Below are 15,997 nucleotides of genomic sequence, written 5' to 3'. Positions count from 1 at the left end.
AATATACGTTAAAAACAGGGCCAGCGTTGAAAAGACGAACATTAGAAAGTGGTCGTACAAACATATAAAATGTTCTCTTAGTAAATGTCCCAGTTATTTCGCGAGATAAGGACAGATTTTGGCTGTCATTTCGAGTGACCTATAATATACAGCCCCTCAAAACCCACTTGTGCAGGGGTCACATTTATACAATTTGCAGATATTGTGTGAACCCGGTATTTAGCAGGTCAAGCCCTCAAGGAAAACAAGTTGGATGGGGATGGGGGGCGGGGGAGAAGTGAGTGAGGGAGTGGGAGGGAAGCGCTGGCGAAGCGTCGCGCTTCAAGAGCCTGGTGGGGGAGCGGGGGAGCCAGCGAGTGGGAGGGAGGGAAGGAAGGAGCATATGGGGATGGGGTGTGAGTGAGGGGGAGCAGAAGCCTTTGATGTGGTGTGCGAGGCCAAGAGCGCGCTGGAGAAGCGTTGTGCTTCAAGAGTTAACATGCATTGTCAGAAATCCGCGGAGAAATCCGCTTGGTCAAGAGAGCTTGTTCCCCTGCTATTGGGTCGAGCTAATTAATCCCTGCGGGATTTAATAGCTCGACCTAAAAAGTGTGTGGCGCTATGGACAATCTACTGCTGGAGATCAACATTGGGTAATGTAGATGATCCGTGAATGATTTAAAGGAAAAGAAAATGATAATCCACCTCATAATAACAATTGTTACAGGCAGGAACAACCATGGATACTATATTGAGCAATCTGGTAGACTTAGTGCTACCTTGTGCAAGGTATAAACCACCTCTAGAGAGCCTTGCATGAAGCGAGTATAGTTATATATAAAGACAGGCTAGAATCTGTTCTAGCTATGGACATGTTACACATCTCTTTACATCCCTTCTACAAAACATTGCCCTTTCCCTCTCTTTGTATTCTAACTCTTACCCGGCCCAGGGTCTTGCTGGAACAGGTCTGAGTTACACCAGAAAGCTGCTGAAATGGCGGACTTGTCCAATCTGTCATGGAAGAAATAAGGAGAGAGTGAGAAGATGGGATAGGAAGTGAAAGACAGGTAACAAAATAAGGACACTTAACAAACTGCATAGGGAGAAATCACATTTCATGCGAGCATGAGATTATTACTGACACAGAAGAAGACAATTAACAGATCGATTAGTTGTCAAGATCTAGAAGTTGTGATAGAACCATAAAAAGGTTTCCTTCAACTGTCTTTTGGCAGAAGGAGGGGAACATAACTGATCCAACTAAGCAATTTGCCTTCAGCCATAAAAATATTAATTTATATATTTGAAACCTCAAGATATGTTCTCAATTGCAAGTGTTGTTCTCCACATAAACCTGATGAAGAAGGGTATCTGGGACCAAAATAGCACCAACAAACAGATGACTTCCAGTAGAGTTAAATTAAAGAGTACGAGTTGGAAAAAAAACGACAATTGGAACATGTAAGGATGACTGGATCATTCCACTGCAGTCCTGGAGAAGAATAGACTACTCAGCAAGAAGACAGCAGTGGCATAAATGCAAAGCATGCACCCGCTCCACAGATCAAAGATAAAAGGAAAGAGAATAAAGAACTGCTAGAAAGAACACTGGTGCAGTTGGGACAAACTAAAAAGGATGCAGTTTCTCCATTAATGTACTCACAGCCCCTATTATCTTGAATTTATGTGTCAGCCATTTTGAATTGGAGATGATAATCACTGCCTCTCTCAGATAAAAAAAATGTCATCTGCATGATCCCCTACAAAGACCAGGTAAGAGGAGCAAAACCAATATAGCGGTACAATTTTGAAAAGAGGTGAAACATGGTCATTCGGATGTTGGAGTTGTGGTTTATAGAATTATGAAATGTTTGTTATTTATGCAGAGATCATCAATAAAAGAACTACAGGATGGGTGGTTTTGAAGTTGTGAAATTGATTATTGAGGAGTCTCCTCTGGTAATTAAAAAAAAGTGAGAAATGCACATGAAGAACATAATAAGCACTACAAATATAAGAAAAGCACCGGAGCATGCCATCCACCTTTCTTCATTTTGTCACCAGTCTCCCGGCCACCTCAAATGTACTACTTCTATATTCCCACAATTCTATATTCCCCACAATTCTATATTCCCCAATTCCAAATCTTGAATGCACAGGCTTTGACTATTGCTCAACAAGCAGACTGGTGTGCCACTGTCCTGTTTCACATGGTAGATTTTGTCCTACCCTTTGCTTTACTGCTACCGTTACTGCACATAATCCCTAGCTACCATTGCATTCCCTACATCTATGTAGTGTTCATGAGGAGAGGCACTGTTGCCAAAAGACAATATCCCTATTGCTGGAGAAGGCTCAGACTAGGGCTGCTCCTTATTGTATCAAAGCTAAAATCAAGGAAATATCAGTTTCAACTCAGAGGCAGGCACTTATTGCTGATGTGTGTGACATGAAAGTTACAAGGCTGAATCCTAGAGGTATCAGTGCAGCCGGCCATCCATTTAACAACAATAAATTGATTATCATTATAGTGGCAAAGACTGTGTTATCAGGCAGTATGTGAAAAACATATTAGTGCTAAATATATCCTCAGCAGTTATCAAGTGTACAACACTTCTCCCACTTCTGACTTCCACAAAGAGGGTAACTATTTCAACGGATTTGCATATGGTTGGTTTCTGTCTCAGGTGGCATAGTGGGTGAAAACCAATGACTGGAATGTAGCCTGAGCGATTCATGGTAGAAACGTTTGCAAGAATTTCACGCATCACCTGTTTTCCTCAGTAATGCTATGGTATGCTTGAATGTGTCCCATGCTTCCTATGCACCAGGACTCAAGCTATACCTCACTGACGCCCATTTAGGTGTTGCTGTGTTCCGGTTCAGAGAGAACCTGGCCTGGCAGTTCAGACAGGACAGTTCTTACTAGAGCACGACCAATGCAGATTTGAATGTAGCTGATCAGTGTATGATGTTGCCTTAAGTGGACAAAATTGAAAGACTGGAATGTGGCATCGACTGACTGACAGTGATCGAGACTTCTGTAATCATTGAATCCAACATTTTTTGTGTTTTCATTATTTTTAGAGAATGCGTTCCTAGGTGTTATCAATTTCATGTTGAGGTGACTCTGAAAGAGGCTTTCAATATTTGAGCTTTTATAAGGTTTCCATGCAGAGCTACATTTATTCCTATCCTTTGCCTGGTCATACAAATCACAAACACCTGAAAGTCCCTGGGGCTTAGAAGAAGTGAGCTTTACACCATTATAATATTTCTCTCTAGCATGTGTGTGCTTTATTTTCATTTCGGGACATTTAGAATATTGGATTTAATAACCTGGAGAACTTGCGGCCTTCGTAAGCGGAAGAATTATGTTACTACAACATTTTATAGACGAATCACATCATTCCTCGTCACCTTTCCCCTGCAACCAAAGCAGCTGGCCCAAAAAAACTAGAGATGCAAATATAACCGGAGGCATAGAGGGAACACAAACAGTAACCCGACAGCGCTTAAAATACCTATGTGAAAAAAATGTTGGGATGTTCACGCATTTCCTTTTTTAAAAAAAACACCCAAATCCATAATTAGCCAACAGCATTCAAAAAAGATTGTGCCACATAAATATTTGGTACAAACACCTTAAGATCCTTTTCATAATTAAAAAAATCAATGTACCATGGAGGCAGAGTTGGGAGAGATACACCCATTGGTCTAACAATCCTTGTTCAATGTCTATAGCAAGGAAGCTCTGTATCTGGGCGTCGGGGAGGGTGTTGCTCTTGACATACAGTGCCTTAGAGTAGCTGCAAAACTATTAGCGCTCTCTGCAAGATCAGTGAGTACAGTACAGCCGGAATCGCTAACAGTCAGAATCTGAATTGGTTTCAGCGCGTGTTGGCACAGCCGGTGCAGCAATTTTGCAGACTTGTCACCCCACTGCTAAATCAGACTGTGGGAAGCCAGCCAAGCACATCTCGCTTCTTCTAAGAGCTCCTCTTGATATTGTTGTTGTGCTAGAACCAATTGACGATGTTCCAGACCTACCCCCCACCCGCTGCTCAAGGGTCAGAATGACAGCTTCCACCTGTAAACGTTATCATGGTATTGTCTACGGTTCGCTGTGCAGAAAGAGATATCAACACCATGAAGGGTTGGCTTTATGGCCTTCTAAAGGATTGTACTCGAGACAGCGGTCGCCGTATTGAGGGCAAAATAGGCTTGGTGCGTGTGAGTCTTGTATAGGTGATCTTGCAAGTGCCAGGGAGAGAGGCGGTAGCAGAAAGGAGGACCCGCTTCAGCCTTCTTGCTGCCTGCCATCTGCTCCTTGTGCCTTGCTCTCTCTCTGGGTGCACCACAAGCTCCAGGATTCCTCGCGGCCAGAGCCGCGGGCATCATCAGCAAGTGCCTGGAGGCGCTTTAAAAACCAGCGCGGGCTCCAGGATTCCTCGCGGCCAGTGTGGCCAAATTTTGAGATCCATTCCAAGCCCAAAACCGCTCAAATATTAGCCCAAATCCAGCCCAACGCAGACCAGTTCCAGACCAAAAACCAGCCCAAAGTAGCAAATCTCAAATTATGCAGAAATAGTCATCAGAAACAATTGTAAGGACAAATATACATTCTCTTCAATATACAGATAGTGGGAGAGAGTTAACTGGGCACCTGCCTTAACGCTACTCATTTTTAAGACCAGTCCTCACTGTGACTTTGTCATGTGAACCTTAGACCCATCTTAGGTTCTACTAATTGGATTTTGTCATTTTATTAATTCAAATTTGCTCCATTTTGTAAATTGATTTGGAATTGGAATTGTGTTTCACTTTATTACTGCTGGAGTGCTGCATAATTATTTTACACATTGCTTTCAAGTTTAGACTGATGGCGTTTATGCCAATCTACCAGTGGGATAATCACAAATGTATTTATTGCCTTTTGTGGCTCACCCTGACAAGGATTGTGTTTATTATTCGAGTGGGGCTTTCACTGCTCTCAACTAATAACCCAATTTCTTACACTTTACAATATTATTTATGAAGTTTCTTTGCCCCTAGAGACAGTAGTGTATGTTTACCAAAATATATAAATATACATACTCTGGATATGTAAGAAGAAACTGATAATCGTTTTAAACATATTTTGACACTGTTCCAGAAAAATATGCATCTCTACCAAAATCTGGGGCTAACTGATATTGAACAATATCAAGGAGCTTAATGCGTTCAGTTTGTCCAACTGCTGGTGTGAGTGATTCAGACAACAGATTCTATTAGTACTGCATTTTTAAGTTTCCATTTTGATCTTGTAATTATATTACAAAAACTGTATGCCTAAGAGCAAACAACAAACAGATTGTCCACCATCATATTGCCCCTTGCAAGTGGACAGAAACCGTAAAAACAAGAAAAATTAAAATACCACACCATGGCATACTGTAAGCACAGGAGTGCCAGACATAGGCATACATAAACCTGCCACTTATGTGTATGGAACAATAAATTAATAGTACATCACAAGACTTCCAATATTTGCTAAACAAAAAGTGTGATGCTCATCCCAGGCTCACTCGAACCACACAATACCTGGATGAAAAGCCCTAACTAGGCCGAGACTCCTCCTAGGTTGCTTGGGTTCCGGTTCAGGGAGGACCTGGCCAGACAGTTTAGGCTGGACTGTTCCCATAAGGATCAGTGTGAAACATGATTTGCATATGGCCGGGTCAAAACTGAGGTGGCACAGTGGGCAAAAAAACGAGTGACTGGATTAATTCAAGCATTTCATTTATCACTTTGTGGACCATTTCAAGCATGGATCAACACTAGAACTAACAAACAGTAGGGGACGTTGGAAGAGGAGGATGACTCGAAGAAGGGAATCTAGCAATGACAGAGTGCGAGGAAGAGAGACGCTTAAGTAAGGGTCTCTTTGGCAGGGATATGAGAGGCATCCAACAGGGTATCTATGGTAAGGGATTGTAATTGTGATTGCATTTATATAGCGCTTACTACCCCATACGAGGTGTCAAAGCACTTTTTCGGCGAATAGCACGCTACTCTGGGACCCATAGAGGATTAGTGTTAAATTAGTATAGTGAAACATGGAAGTACATTTTACGTGGTGGATAGGTTAGTCAGTTATTTTGATTTGGAATGATAGCAGAAGAATATAGGAGGAAAAAAGGTTTGTTTATATAGTGCTTGTTACCCCTGATGGGGTGTTGAAGCACGCTACTCCGGGAGCCCATAAAGGATTAGTGGTGAATTAATATGGTGAAATGTGAAAGTAATTTCAGTGGTGGTTATTAGTCACTTATTTTGAGTGAGAAGGATAGCAGAGGGATAAAAGGGGAAGAAAGGTTTGCATTCATATATCACTTGTTACCCCTGATGGGTTTAACACATTGGAGCCAGAACCATAACTGAACTTTTAACTGTGTGTTTTTCAGTCATCTTGCATAGATACTCTAATGCTTAAAATAATTAGCAATATATTTGTCAATTTTTATATAGCGCAAAGCACAAAAAGTTATACATGGAACAAATAAGTATACAGTGAACAAGATCATCATCTTGGGATAGATTAACATGGTGACCAGTTTTTATCATTAAGCACAATCAAAAGGACAACTTCTGAATCTGAAAGTAATAATCAACAGGCAGGTATTCATTGAAGGAGAAGAGAAGAGCCCCAAGTATTAGAATTTGGCAGTGAACGGCAGATATCCTTAGACAAACACAGCTCGAATAGATGGAATTTTTTGTGTTTTGGAAGGATGCTGGAGACGGAGTGGGTTTTGCTCTGAGCTCTGCTGTTAGCGGGTTTCAAAACAGTGAGGCAGCATCCGAGAAGTCTGTGTTGGAGTCCCGAGAACCAGTTGGGAAGTCGTCCTGTGACGACTAGATGTGCAGCAAGGACGTACCGTGCACAGCACCGCCCGGCGTTGTGCTGGTGAGCTCTTACCTGCGCTCTTCCAGACTGAAGCCTTGCTCCTCTGGTACACGCTCCACCTGAACATCCACCGGTTCAGCATTGGGGTTGTTGATGACCAGCAGCGTGGTGCGTGAGGTGCCCAGATGCACAGTCAAAGGACACAAAAGGAGGCCGTGCGAAGAGTCCGAGCTCTAGCACGGGACACTGCTCATCTTGCCCGATCTATCCCTCAGCCGGGCACTGCCCGATGTCCAGATGCACAGGTCGGGAAGCCCCGTTTTCCACGGCCAGCTTGTGCCTCCAAACCTGTGCCTCATTACAGTCGTCCAGGGCTTTTGCCCCGACAGGCGCCGAAACTCCGAAAGAGAGAGCGCGTGTGTCACGCCCAGCCAGTATTTTCAGGAACAGGCACGGCTGTCAATCATTGGTAGCGCTTTCGCGCACTACAAGATTGAAAGCCCTGGGGACTCAAATTGATACTGCCCTTGCAACACACGGCTGCTACCACTCACATGTCTTTACCTTTGATACTTGCACAAGTGCCACCTTGCCCACGTAACGCTTGTTCCTGAGCCTGAGTGTCTAGCACCTATTGCAGGACTATACCTCTAATTATACTCTGTTTTCTCTTATAACTGCACACTTGTCACTTTCATTTCCTCTTATGCACTTTTGACTACCTCATGTATTTTGGTTGCTCACAATTTTTACTCAAGTATTTTGTTTGCTCACGATTGTCACTATTACCTTTACTACCTCATGTATTTTGGTTGCTCACAATCTTTACTCAAGTATTTTGTTTGCTCACGATTGTCACTATTACCTTTACTACCTCATGTATTTTTGGTTGCTCACAGTTTTTACTACCTCATGTATTTTGTTTACTCACAATTGTCACTATTACCTTATGTAAGTAACGTATGTTTTTGCAATCTGTTCTTTTGTAATGTTTCTCATTATGTTTCATTTCTGTTCCTAATGTGAAGCGCTCTGACGCCTTCGGGTAAAGTCCGCGCTATATAAAAATGCATAAATAAATAAATAAATAAATAAATAAAAGCAAGGTGTGTCTTGGCGGCACTTTACAATTCACACGAGTGTGGGTGTGGTCTTGGGTCCTCCACCAATGATTAGCATTGTGCTGCTCTGATGTCAGCGCAGGTTGCGCGCTCATTTGCCACCGGACCTTCTGTGCCACTGTGATAGGCGCACGCCACGGCCTCATCGTGGTCGGCGCCCGCCCAAGCCAGAAAAAATGTGCACACAAGCTTAATACCAGCCCAAAAGTTAGCCCCCCGCCAGGCATGGGTTTTCCCCGCACAATTGGGAAAAATGTCGCCCAATTGTGCGGGAAATAGCCCAATCTGGCGACACTGCAGTCGCAGCCGGAGCCGCGCGCATCATCAGCAAGCACCTGGAGGCGCTTTAAAAACTGGCGCTGGACCCGCCTAGGGCAGGCCTTTCCTTGCCTGGAAGAGGCAGGGCACGGTCAACCCCCTTTCATCTGACTTCCGGACTGCATCACTGCTGGCCATTGTCTGCTAGCAAGTAAGGTACTGTACCACTTCACACTATGCTCGAGAGGATTGGTGTACAGTAAAAATCACCTGAAAGAACCAAGTTGCCAGAACTTTTTGTCTTGATTGTACGACTGACCAGCCCATCATAGCACCTATGACAACTAAAAAATTTGGTCTACACACCTGATTGCTGTTTGGACAAAAGCCACCTTGGGGTCAATCACTTGCGAACAGTTGTAATCGCCCGTAACACAAGTTAAAATATGGTCAAAAGGAAAGCTATGAAGGGAATAGGGGTAGAAAACAAGTAGCGGGACAGGCAAGGGGAAAAAGGCAAGGAAATCACGCAAACACGCAGCCAATAATTGTGTGCTGGACAGGATCGACAACTTGATTAGGGAATGCGAGGACATCTTAGTAACGGAACCAACAGTGCCCCCCAACGACAGCCTGCTCGCCCTGTAATGCTAACAGCTCTCCCCGCCCAACTACTATACCCATAATATTCCACAAACAGACTAGAAAGGGAACTCCCGTCCATAGTAATACCACGTCAGGGGTGCAGTCAGCAGTACAAGTCAGGGATCTTCACCTCTTAAAATCTCCCACCTGGCCTGACGAGTGTCAACCTGGCCCCCCCTATCCCTTGCACAAATAGATTTGCACCACTGTCGGATAAGCCTGATACATGTCAAGATGTACCGCCCCAGCCATCTCACATAATGCAAACCAACGACGAGCAATGCTTGGCACCGCAAGACACTCCCCAACTTATTGGTAATCTTAGGTCTGAGATAGCCACCCTGAGACACATGATAGAAGAACTTTCTACCCTAGTCAAATCCCTACTCCCGAAGGCCCTACCTGACCAACAGCATGCAAACCTCTTGCCTCCTCATGACCCACAAACAAACATGGCTAGCAGGTGGTCTAGTAACAATAGGAGTACATTGGACTGCGGTGCTCCTCTACCTCCTTTACCATCTTTTAATTACATCCCCCTAGCTTCTGAAATTGCACATCTACACAACCCAAACACTAACAGGCTCAAAAATCATTGTACTCTAGCTCCCTCCCGGGCTCCCATAGCTCACGCCGTATCCCTCAGCTTATTATCAACACCGCATATCTCTGAGAGAACTCATAAGCAGATACTCCATCCATGTACCCCATCCCTGCCGCATGCCCCAAAAATCTTCATGGTTAATGTCCCCAGGCTTGGCTCAATGAATGGCCCTGAAGGAGAAGATTCCCTAATAAACAAGGCCATACACTGGATACGCCATGTCAGGGGCTGCCGCTCAGTGATACAAGAGAATATCACTATGGCACGGAGATGCTGGTCCCCTGCCCAACCCTATGACTGCATTGAACTCACTATGTCTAACGCAGAATTGGCTGAATCTCCTCGCACTTGATTATCGTACCTGTCAACCCGGTATTTCAGCCATACAGTTTAGGCGGGTCTCAACCATTATAGAAGGGGACGACACCTGTTAACCCAAGGGGAGGGGTATCCCTCAAAGCCGTTGACTGACTACAAAACGAATCCCAATCATACCGGGAACAAAATATAATCCCCTTAAACATCGAGTGTGGTTCCTATGACATTTTATTCTCTTGCAGTGATCACAAATTAACGATAGGCAATCCAGGGTAGAAGGGCTCAAGTAACCTCGCTGACAATGCACAGAGAATTCAGGAGGTAGATCTTAGTACATCCTCAGACTCACCCCTGTGCCGCCCAGTGAATTTACCCTTAGCAGAAATGTTAGCTCGGTCCTGGCTCCAAACTGCCACCAGCTTGGAGCCAGCTACTACTTCCCAACTGGAACGTAATCATAGAGGGATTCGATATCTGTATCTTTCAGGAGACCTGGAGTCTGGTCCCTCTATAGAAGCCAGGTTATGCTTGCTTCTGTTTACCAGCTACCACCATGGGGAGAGGGCGCCCCTCAGGAGGATTGATAATCTGGGTGAGCATTGTCTTGGGCTGCCGATCCATCTTGCAGCCAGTCATGAGCCCTGACATGTTGAGGCTCACTATCAATGGACCTAGAGGAGGGGGTACTCTAGACTTGTTTAATGTATATATTAGATGGACCAAGGGGGGTAATCCATCGCCAAAGTTACGACACTGGAACAAGTCCTAGCCAGTTGCTCGGCTCACGCTAGAATTGTAGTTGCAGGAGACTTTAATTGTACATTTGCGCCTTTGAGCACAGAGGACATGCTGGGGGTTGAGGAAGAGGACAGAAAATGGGCAGTCCCCTCACTTAATATACCCCCAGTCAAGAGATGGACTCAACTAGCCCTCCAATTAAATGCACTCACTATGGAGTTCGGCCTGAGAGCAGCTAATGACAGAACTCTATCAGACACTCAGGGGGCAAACACTTTTAACAGAGTTAGCTGCCCCTCACGTATTGATTACATTCTGATAGAGGTAAGGCCCTGGGGGAAAATGATTGATATGGTCGTAGGTACCACCACGCCTCCTTCAACCACACCACAAAACTCCACTGGACCGACCATCGCTGCATCCACTTCACCTTCAAGAAACTCACCATGCACCACCGCACCCAACAGATGCCTCGCCACTGATGGAGCAAAGTCACCGAAAACCAGCTAACCACCACCCTCGCCCAGAGCCCACCCTCCGACCCCGCAACCTCAGACAGTGGATCAACGACTGCGCCAACACCCTCGCCCCGATCAAGAAACTCTCCTACAATCACATCAACAAGAAAGCCAGCTGGTTCACTGAAGACCTCCGGGCCTTCAAGCAAACCTGCCAAAAGCTGGAGAAGATCTGGCTCTGTGAACGAACACCGGACAGTAACGCAGCCCACAAGAAAGCCACCCGCAGACACCATCACCTCATCAGATCCGCCAAAAAGGCCTCCTTCAAAAGCCGCCTAGACAACAACGCGCACAACAGCAAAGAGCTCTTCAACATCGTGAAGGAACTCTCCAACCCCAGCTCCAACACCAATGACGTCCCACCCTCGCAAGACCTGTGCGAATAGCTGGCCACCTTTTTCCACCGCAAGATCGCACACATCCACGACAGCTTCAACGCCACAAACACCCCGACAACCACTGAGACTTCCGCCCCCACAACCACCATCCGCACCAACCACTTGCTCTCCTGGACCAATATCAACGACGACAACACCAGCAAGATCATGAACTCCATCCAATCTGGATCTCCGTCAGACCCATGCCCACACCACATCTTCAACAAAGCCAGCACATCCATCGCACGCCATCTCCGGAAAGTCATCAACACCTCCTTCGAGACAGCAACCTTCCCGGAGAGCTGGAAGCACGCCGAGATCAACGCCTTACTCAAAAAACCCAAGGCGGACCCCAAGGACCGCAAAAAACACAGTTGATGGACAGAATGTAGAACAATGTCATACATTCACCCCAGTACAAGGATCTGGGCCTAAATCCATCGTTTTTTTGCACTCCACACCACCCTGGGTTAGACACTGGCTATATGCAAATCAGCTCTGACCCTGTGCCTCATGGGAACAGTCCAGTCCGACCCCAAGGACCTGAAGAACTTCCGGCCCATCTCCCTGCTCCCGTTCCCGTCAAAGGTCATCAAGAATACCATCAACGAACAACAGACCCGCTACCTCGAGGAGAACAACATCCTGGACCCTTCCAGCAAGCACAGCACAGAGACTGCCCTCATCACAGCCACCGATGACATCAAGTCCCTGCTGGACAACGGAGAAACGGCGGCCCTCATCCTCCTGGACCTGTCAGCCACCTTCGATGCGGTCTGCCACCACACACTACGAACAAGCCTCCACAACGCTTGGATCAAAGAGAAGGCCCTGGACTGGACCACCTCCTTTCTCTCCGGCAGAACACAGAGCGTCCGCCTCCCCCCTTTCCGCTCCGAAGCCACCGAGATCATCTGCGGCGTACCCCAGGGCTCATCCCTCAGCCCAACTCTGTTTAACATTTACATGGCATCGCTCGCCCACGTCGCCCCGACCTCAACATCATCTCCTACGCCGATGACACCCAGCTGATCCTCTCCCTCACCAAGGACCCCCACACCGCCAAAACCAACCTTCACAAAGGAATGCAGGCCGTCGTTGAATGGATGAGTAACACCTGACTGAAGCTGAATTCTGACAAGATGGAGGTCCTCATCCTCAGATCCACCCCTTTGGCCTGGGACGACTCCTGGTGGCCGACCGCACTGGGAACCGCTCCAACACCCACCGACCACGCACGCAACCAGGGGTCATCCTAGACTTCACACTCTCCATGACTAAAGAGGTCAACACCGTCTCCTCCTCTTGCTTCAACACCCTCTGCATGTTCCGCAGGATCTACAAGTGGATCCCCACTGAAACGAGAAGAATGGTCACCCAGGTCCTCGTCAGCAGCAGGTTGGACTACGGAAACGCCCTCTACGCAGGAGCCTCGGCCAAACTCCTGAGACCGCTCCAAAGCATCCAGAACGCCTCTGCATGCCTGATCCTCGACATTCCTTGCTGCAGCCACATCACACCCCACCTGAGAGACCTGCACTGGCTCCCGGTCAACAAGAGGATAATCTTCAAGCTCCTCACCTACGCAGACAAGTTACTCCACAACACCGGACCCACGTACCTCAACAGACGACTCAGCTTCTACAACCCCACCTGCCAACTCCGCTCCGCGGATCTCGCCCGCACCACAGCCCCCCGCTTGCGAGGAGCGACCTCCGGTGGCAGATCGTTCTCCCACCTCGCCGCCAAGACCTCGAACACCCTCCCCATCCACCTACGGCAGACCCAAAACCTGCTGACCTTCAGAAAAACTCCTCAAGACCTGGCTTTTCGAGCAATAGCAGCATTCCCCACCCCACCGCCTTGAGACCCTCGTTGATGATTAGTGCGCTTTACAAATGACATGATTGATTGATTGATAGTGCCCATAACCCCCTCTGTGTGAACATGAAGATCCCGTGGGATGTAACACACCTTTCCCAGACCACTCGGATTCTAGTTTCCATCACCGAGGTCGTTCCCCCTAAGTGCAAAAGGTTCCTAAAATGGCATAAGGTCTCCTTGCAAGATTCCAAAATAGCGGGCATTTGATTAGCCCTCACTACGAACATCTCTGAGCTTCAGGCTGCAGATCCAGGTGGCCGGGCAGCAGTCCCTACCATTCATTTGCGTACAATGGAACAGTTGAGTTCCTACTTTCAAGCACCCAGCAAGTGTACTAAACCACGCGTGACTCTAAAACATCTGCACCCATGGTATACAAAAGAATGCACTCTTAAAAGGCAGGCTTTAGCTTCAGAAATTAGAAGCAAGAATTGCCCCCTGGTCAAGACAGCAAGAAAAGACTACAGGGCCACTTTGCACAAAGCAAAAGTCATGTGGGATGAATCGCACTGGCAGGATCTAAAGGATGCCAGTCTTGCAAAAGACTCTAACCTATTCTGGACCCTAGTGAGTAGGGGCAATATTAGGGACTTAGGTACACTTCCCAACCACATCACAAGCCAAGAGTGGTATGACCACTTTTGAGATTTGTATTCCGCTACAGAGGATGTATGTGTGGATGGGTCACGCAACCCCCTAGACATTCCTCCAGAAGAGAATGCTCGTGAACCCTTTTCCCTGATTGAAATTGAAACAGTGATAAAGAAGATAGTCCCTGCCAAAGCTCCTGGACCAGATGGTTTGCCCGGAGACCTATTTCTGGCTCACCCGACGAACTGGTCACTGTATATTCGGCTCCTGATCAATGCTATAGCCGACAGCTGCCCAGTGCCAGAATCTTGTAAGAGAGGACCCCGCAAATTACAGCCCGATCAGTCTTATCGACGCAATGCAAAAGGTGGTTGGCAGGGTGCTGCTAGAGAGAATCCAATCTTGGATAGAGGAGGAAGATGTCTTTTCTCAATACCAGGCCAGCTTCAGGACCAACACTGGAACGATCGATCAGGTGGTCAGGCGCCTCCTTATATACTAGAAAGTTGTGACGATTGGCAAGGGCAGTCTTTAGCTCGTATTTATCGACCCAAAGACTGCCTTTGACCTGGTACCCAGGAATAGGTTGTGGCAGATCCTTAGAGAAATAGGCATTGCCCCTCTGACCCTCAATTTACTGGTCCGGCTCCACGAGGGCAATTATGCACAGGTGAGATGGGGGGCTCAAGGTCAGTTGACGGAAAAGATCCCCGTTGGCAGGGGAGTCCGCCAGGGCTGTGTTTTGGCTCCCACCCTGTTCTCTTTATTTCTCTCCTGTTTGCCGACGACACCTTGCTGGTGTCGAAGACCCCAGCCGGGTTACAAAAATTAATGAACCGGTATCAATCCTTCTGCGACTCCCGGGGGCCGGTCAGCAACACCTCTAACACAAAGCTTATGACATTTAACCCCCCAAAATCTTTCAGAAACAACCGTACGCCGAATGGTACCCTACTGGAGAGAGTCAGCACCTTTGACCTTTGACTTGGTGCTCGACTCTCAGACAAAATGCTATGGATGCTTATGAGCCATAAACGTGTGGTCGGGGCACTAGGCAAAGAACATCGCTCTTCGTATAGCAGGCCAGTCGCCCCGGCCCTCACGGTTTACAATGCTAAGGCAGTTAGTTCAGCCTTGTACCGAGCAGAGTTGTGGGGGTTCGATAATGTAGATGACATCTGAAAATCCGAGCATAAGTTCCTGAGGGATTTGGTGATGCTCCCCTGCAATGTCCCACTAACACCTCTAATGTACGATATGGGCAGGCGATCATTCAGAGATATTTCCATACTGCACCCATTGCTATTCTCGATCCGCGTAAAGGACACTCAAGAACTCACAAACTACCCAACAGTACTAACTGAGGTGATGAGCAGAGATGTGGATCAGTTAAATGGATGGGAAATGTCAGGAAAACCATATTATCATTAGGCCTCAAGGAATCGTGGGATAGCCAAATCCCCCCAAATAAGAGAGAACTTAAACGTGCATTCTGGGACTGGGTAGACAGGCAGGAACTCAACATGCTAACCGAAGATTTTTTTAACCACAAGCTGACCAGAAAATTTGAGCCTCATCTGGATATAATTCAAGTGCCACAAGACAGGGCATTGTATATCCACTTTAGGCTTGGCAAACTTCCAGTCCATGCTTTGACAAGAACATTGCGCCTACCAAATCAGACAACAGAAGGCTGCCCCTGCTGCAGAGCCCCACTGGAGTGCGTCGCCCATGTTATGTTTGCGTGCCCGGCCTATAATATCGCACGGTCAAAGTGGCTGAAACCAATCTGTAGACACATGGGCACCCGTGATCATCGGGAGGCTCTGCGCATTCTGAAATCTGACCCACAAGCTTCCTTTGTTTGTGGCGTGGCCAAGTTTTTAAGCCATGGGTGGATAGTTAGGCAAAAACCCGTACGAGGGGCGCCCTAATTTTTCATACTAGGTCATACAGAGAAATAACTTCCATCCACGACAACCTTTTATTTACAATTTATTCTATGCACCGGCACTTCATACAAGTCCATTGGTCGCCTTGTAACGTTTTAACTCGTTGTAACTTCATGC

General features: G+C 46.8%; 1 protein-coding gene across 2 annotated transcripts in view; it reads right to left on the bottom strand.

The window, feature by feature from the left end:
* MKS1 (MKS transition zone complex subunit 1) overlaps positions 1–15,997 on the bottom strand; it is a 389,790-nt gene that overhangs the window by 70,827 nt on the left and 302,966 nt on the right. For both annotated transcript variants that reach the window (XM_078679578.1, XM_078679577.1), the window contains exon 12: positions 923–993. In XM_078679578.1, coding sequence (XP_078535704.1) covers positions 923–993 — 71 coding nt within the window. The remainder of the gene's footprint in view (positions 1–922; positions 994–15,997) is intronic.

The sequence above is a fragment of the Lissotriton helveticus genome, chromosome 3_1, assembly GCF_964261635.1.
Source record: "Lissotriton helveticus chromosome 3_1, aLisHel1.1, whole genome shotgun sequence".
NCBI lineage: Eukaryota > Metazoa > Chordata > Amphibia > Caudata > Salamandridae > Lissotriton > Lissotriton helveticus.
Note: the sequence above shows the minus strand (reverse complement) of the source record. Positions and strands in the feature narration are given on the sequence as shown.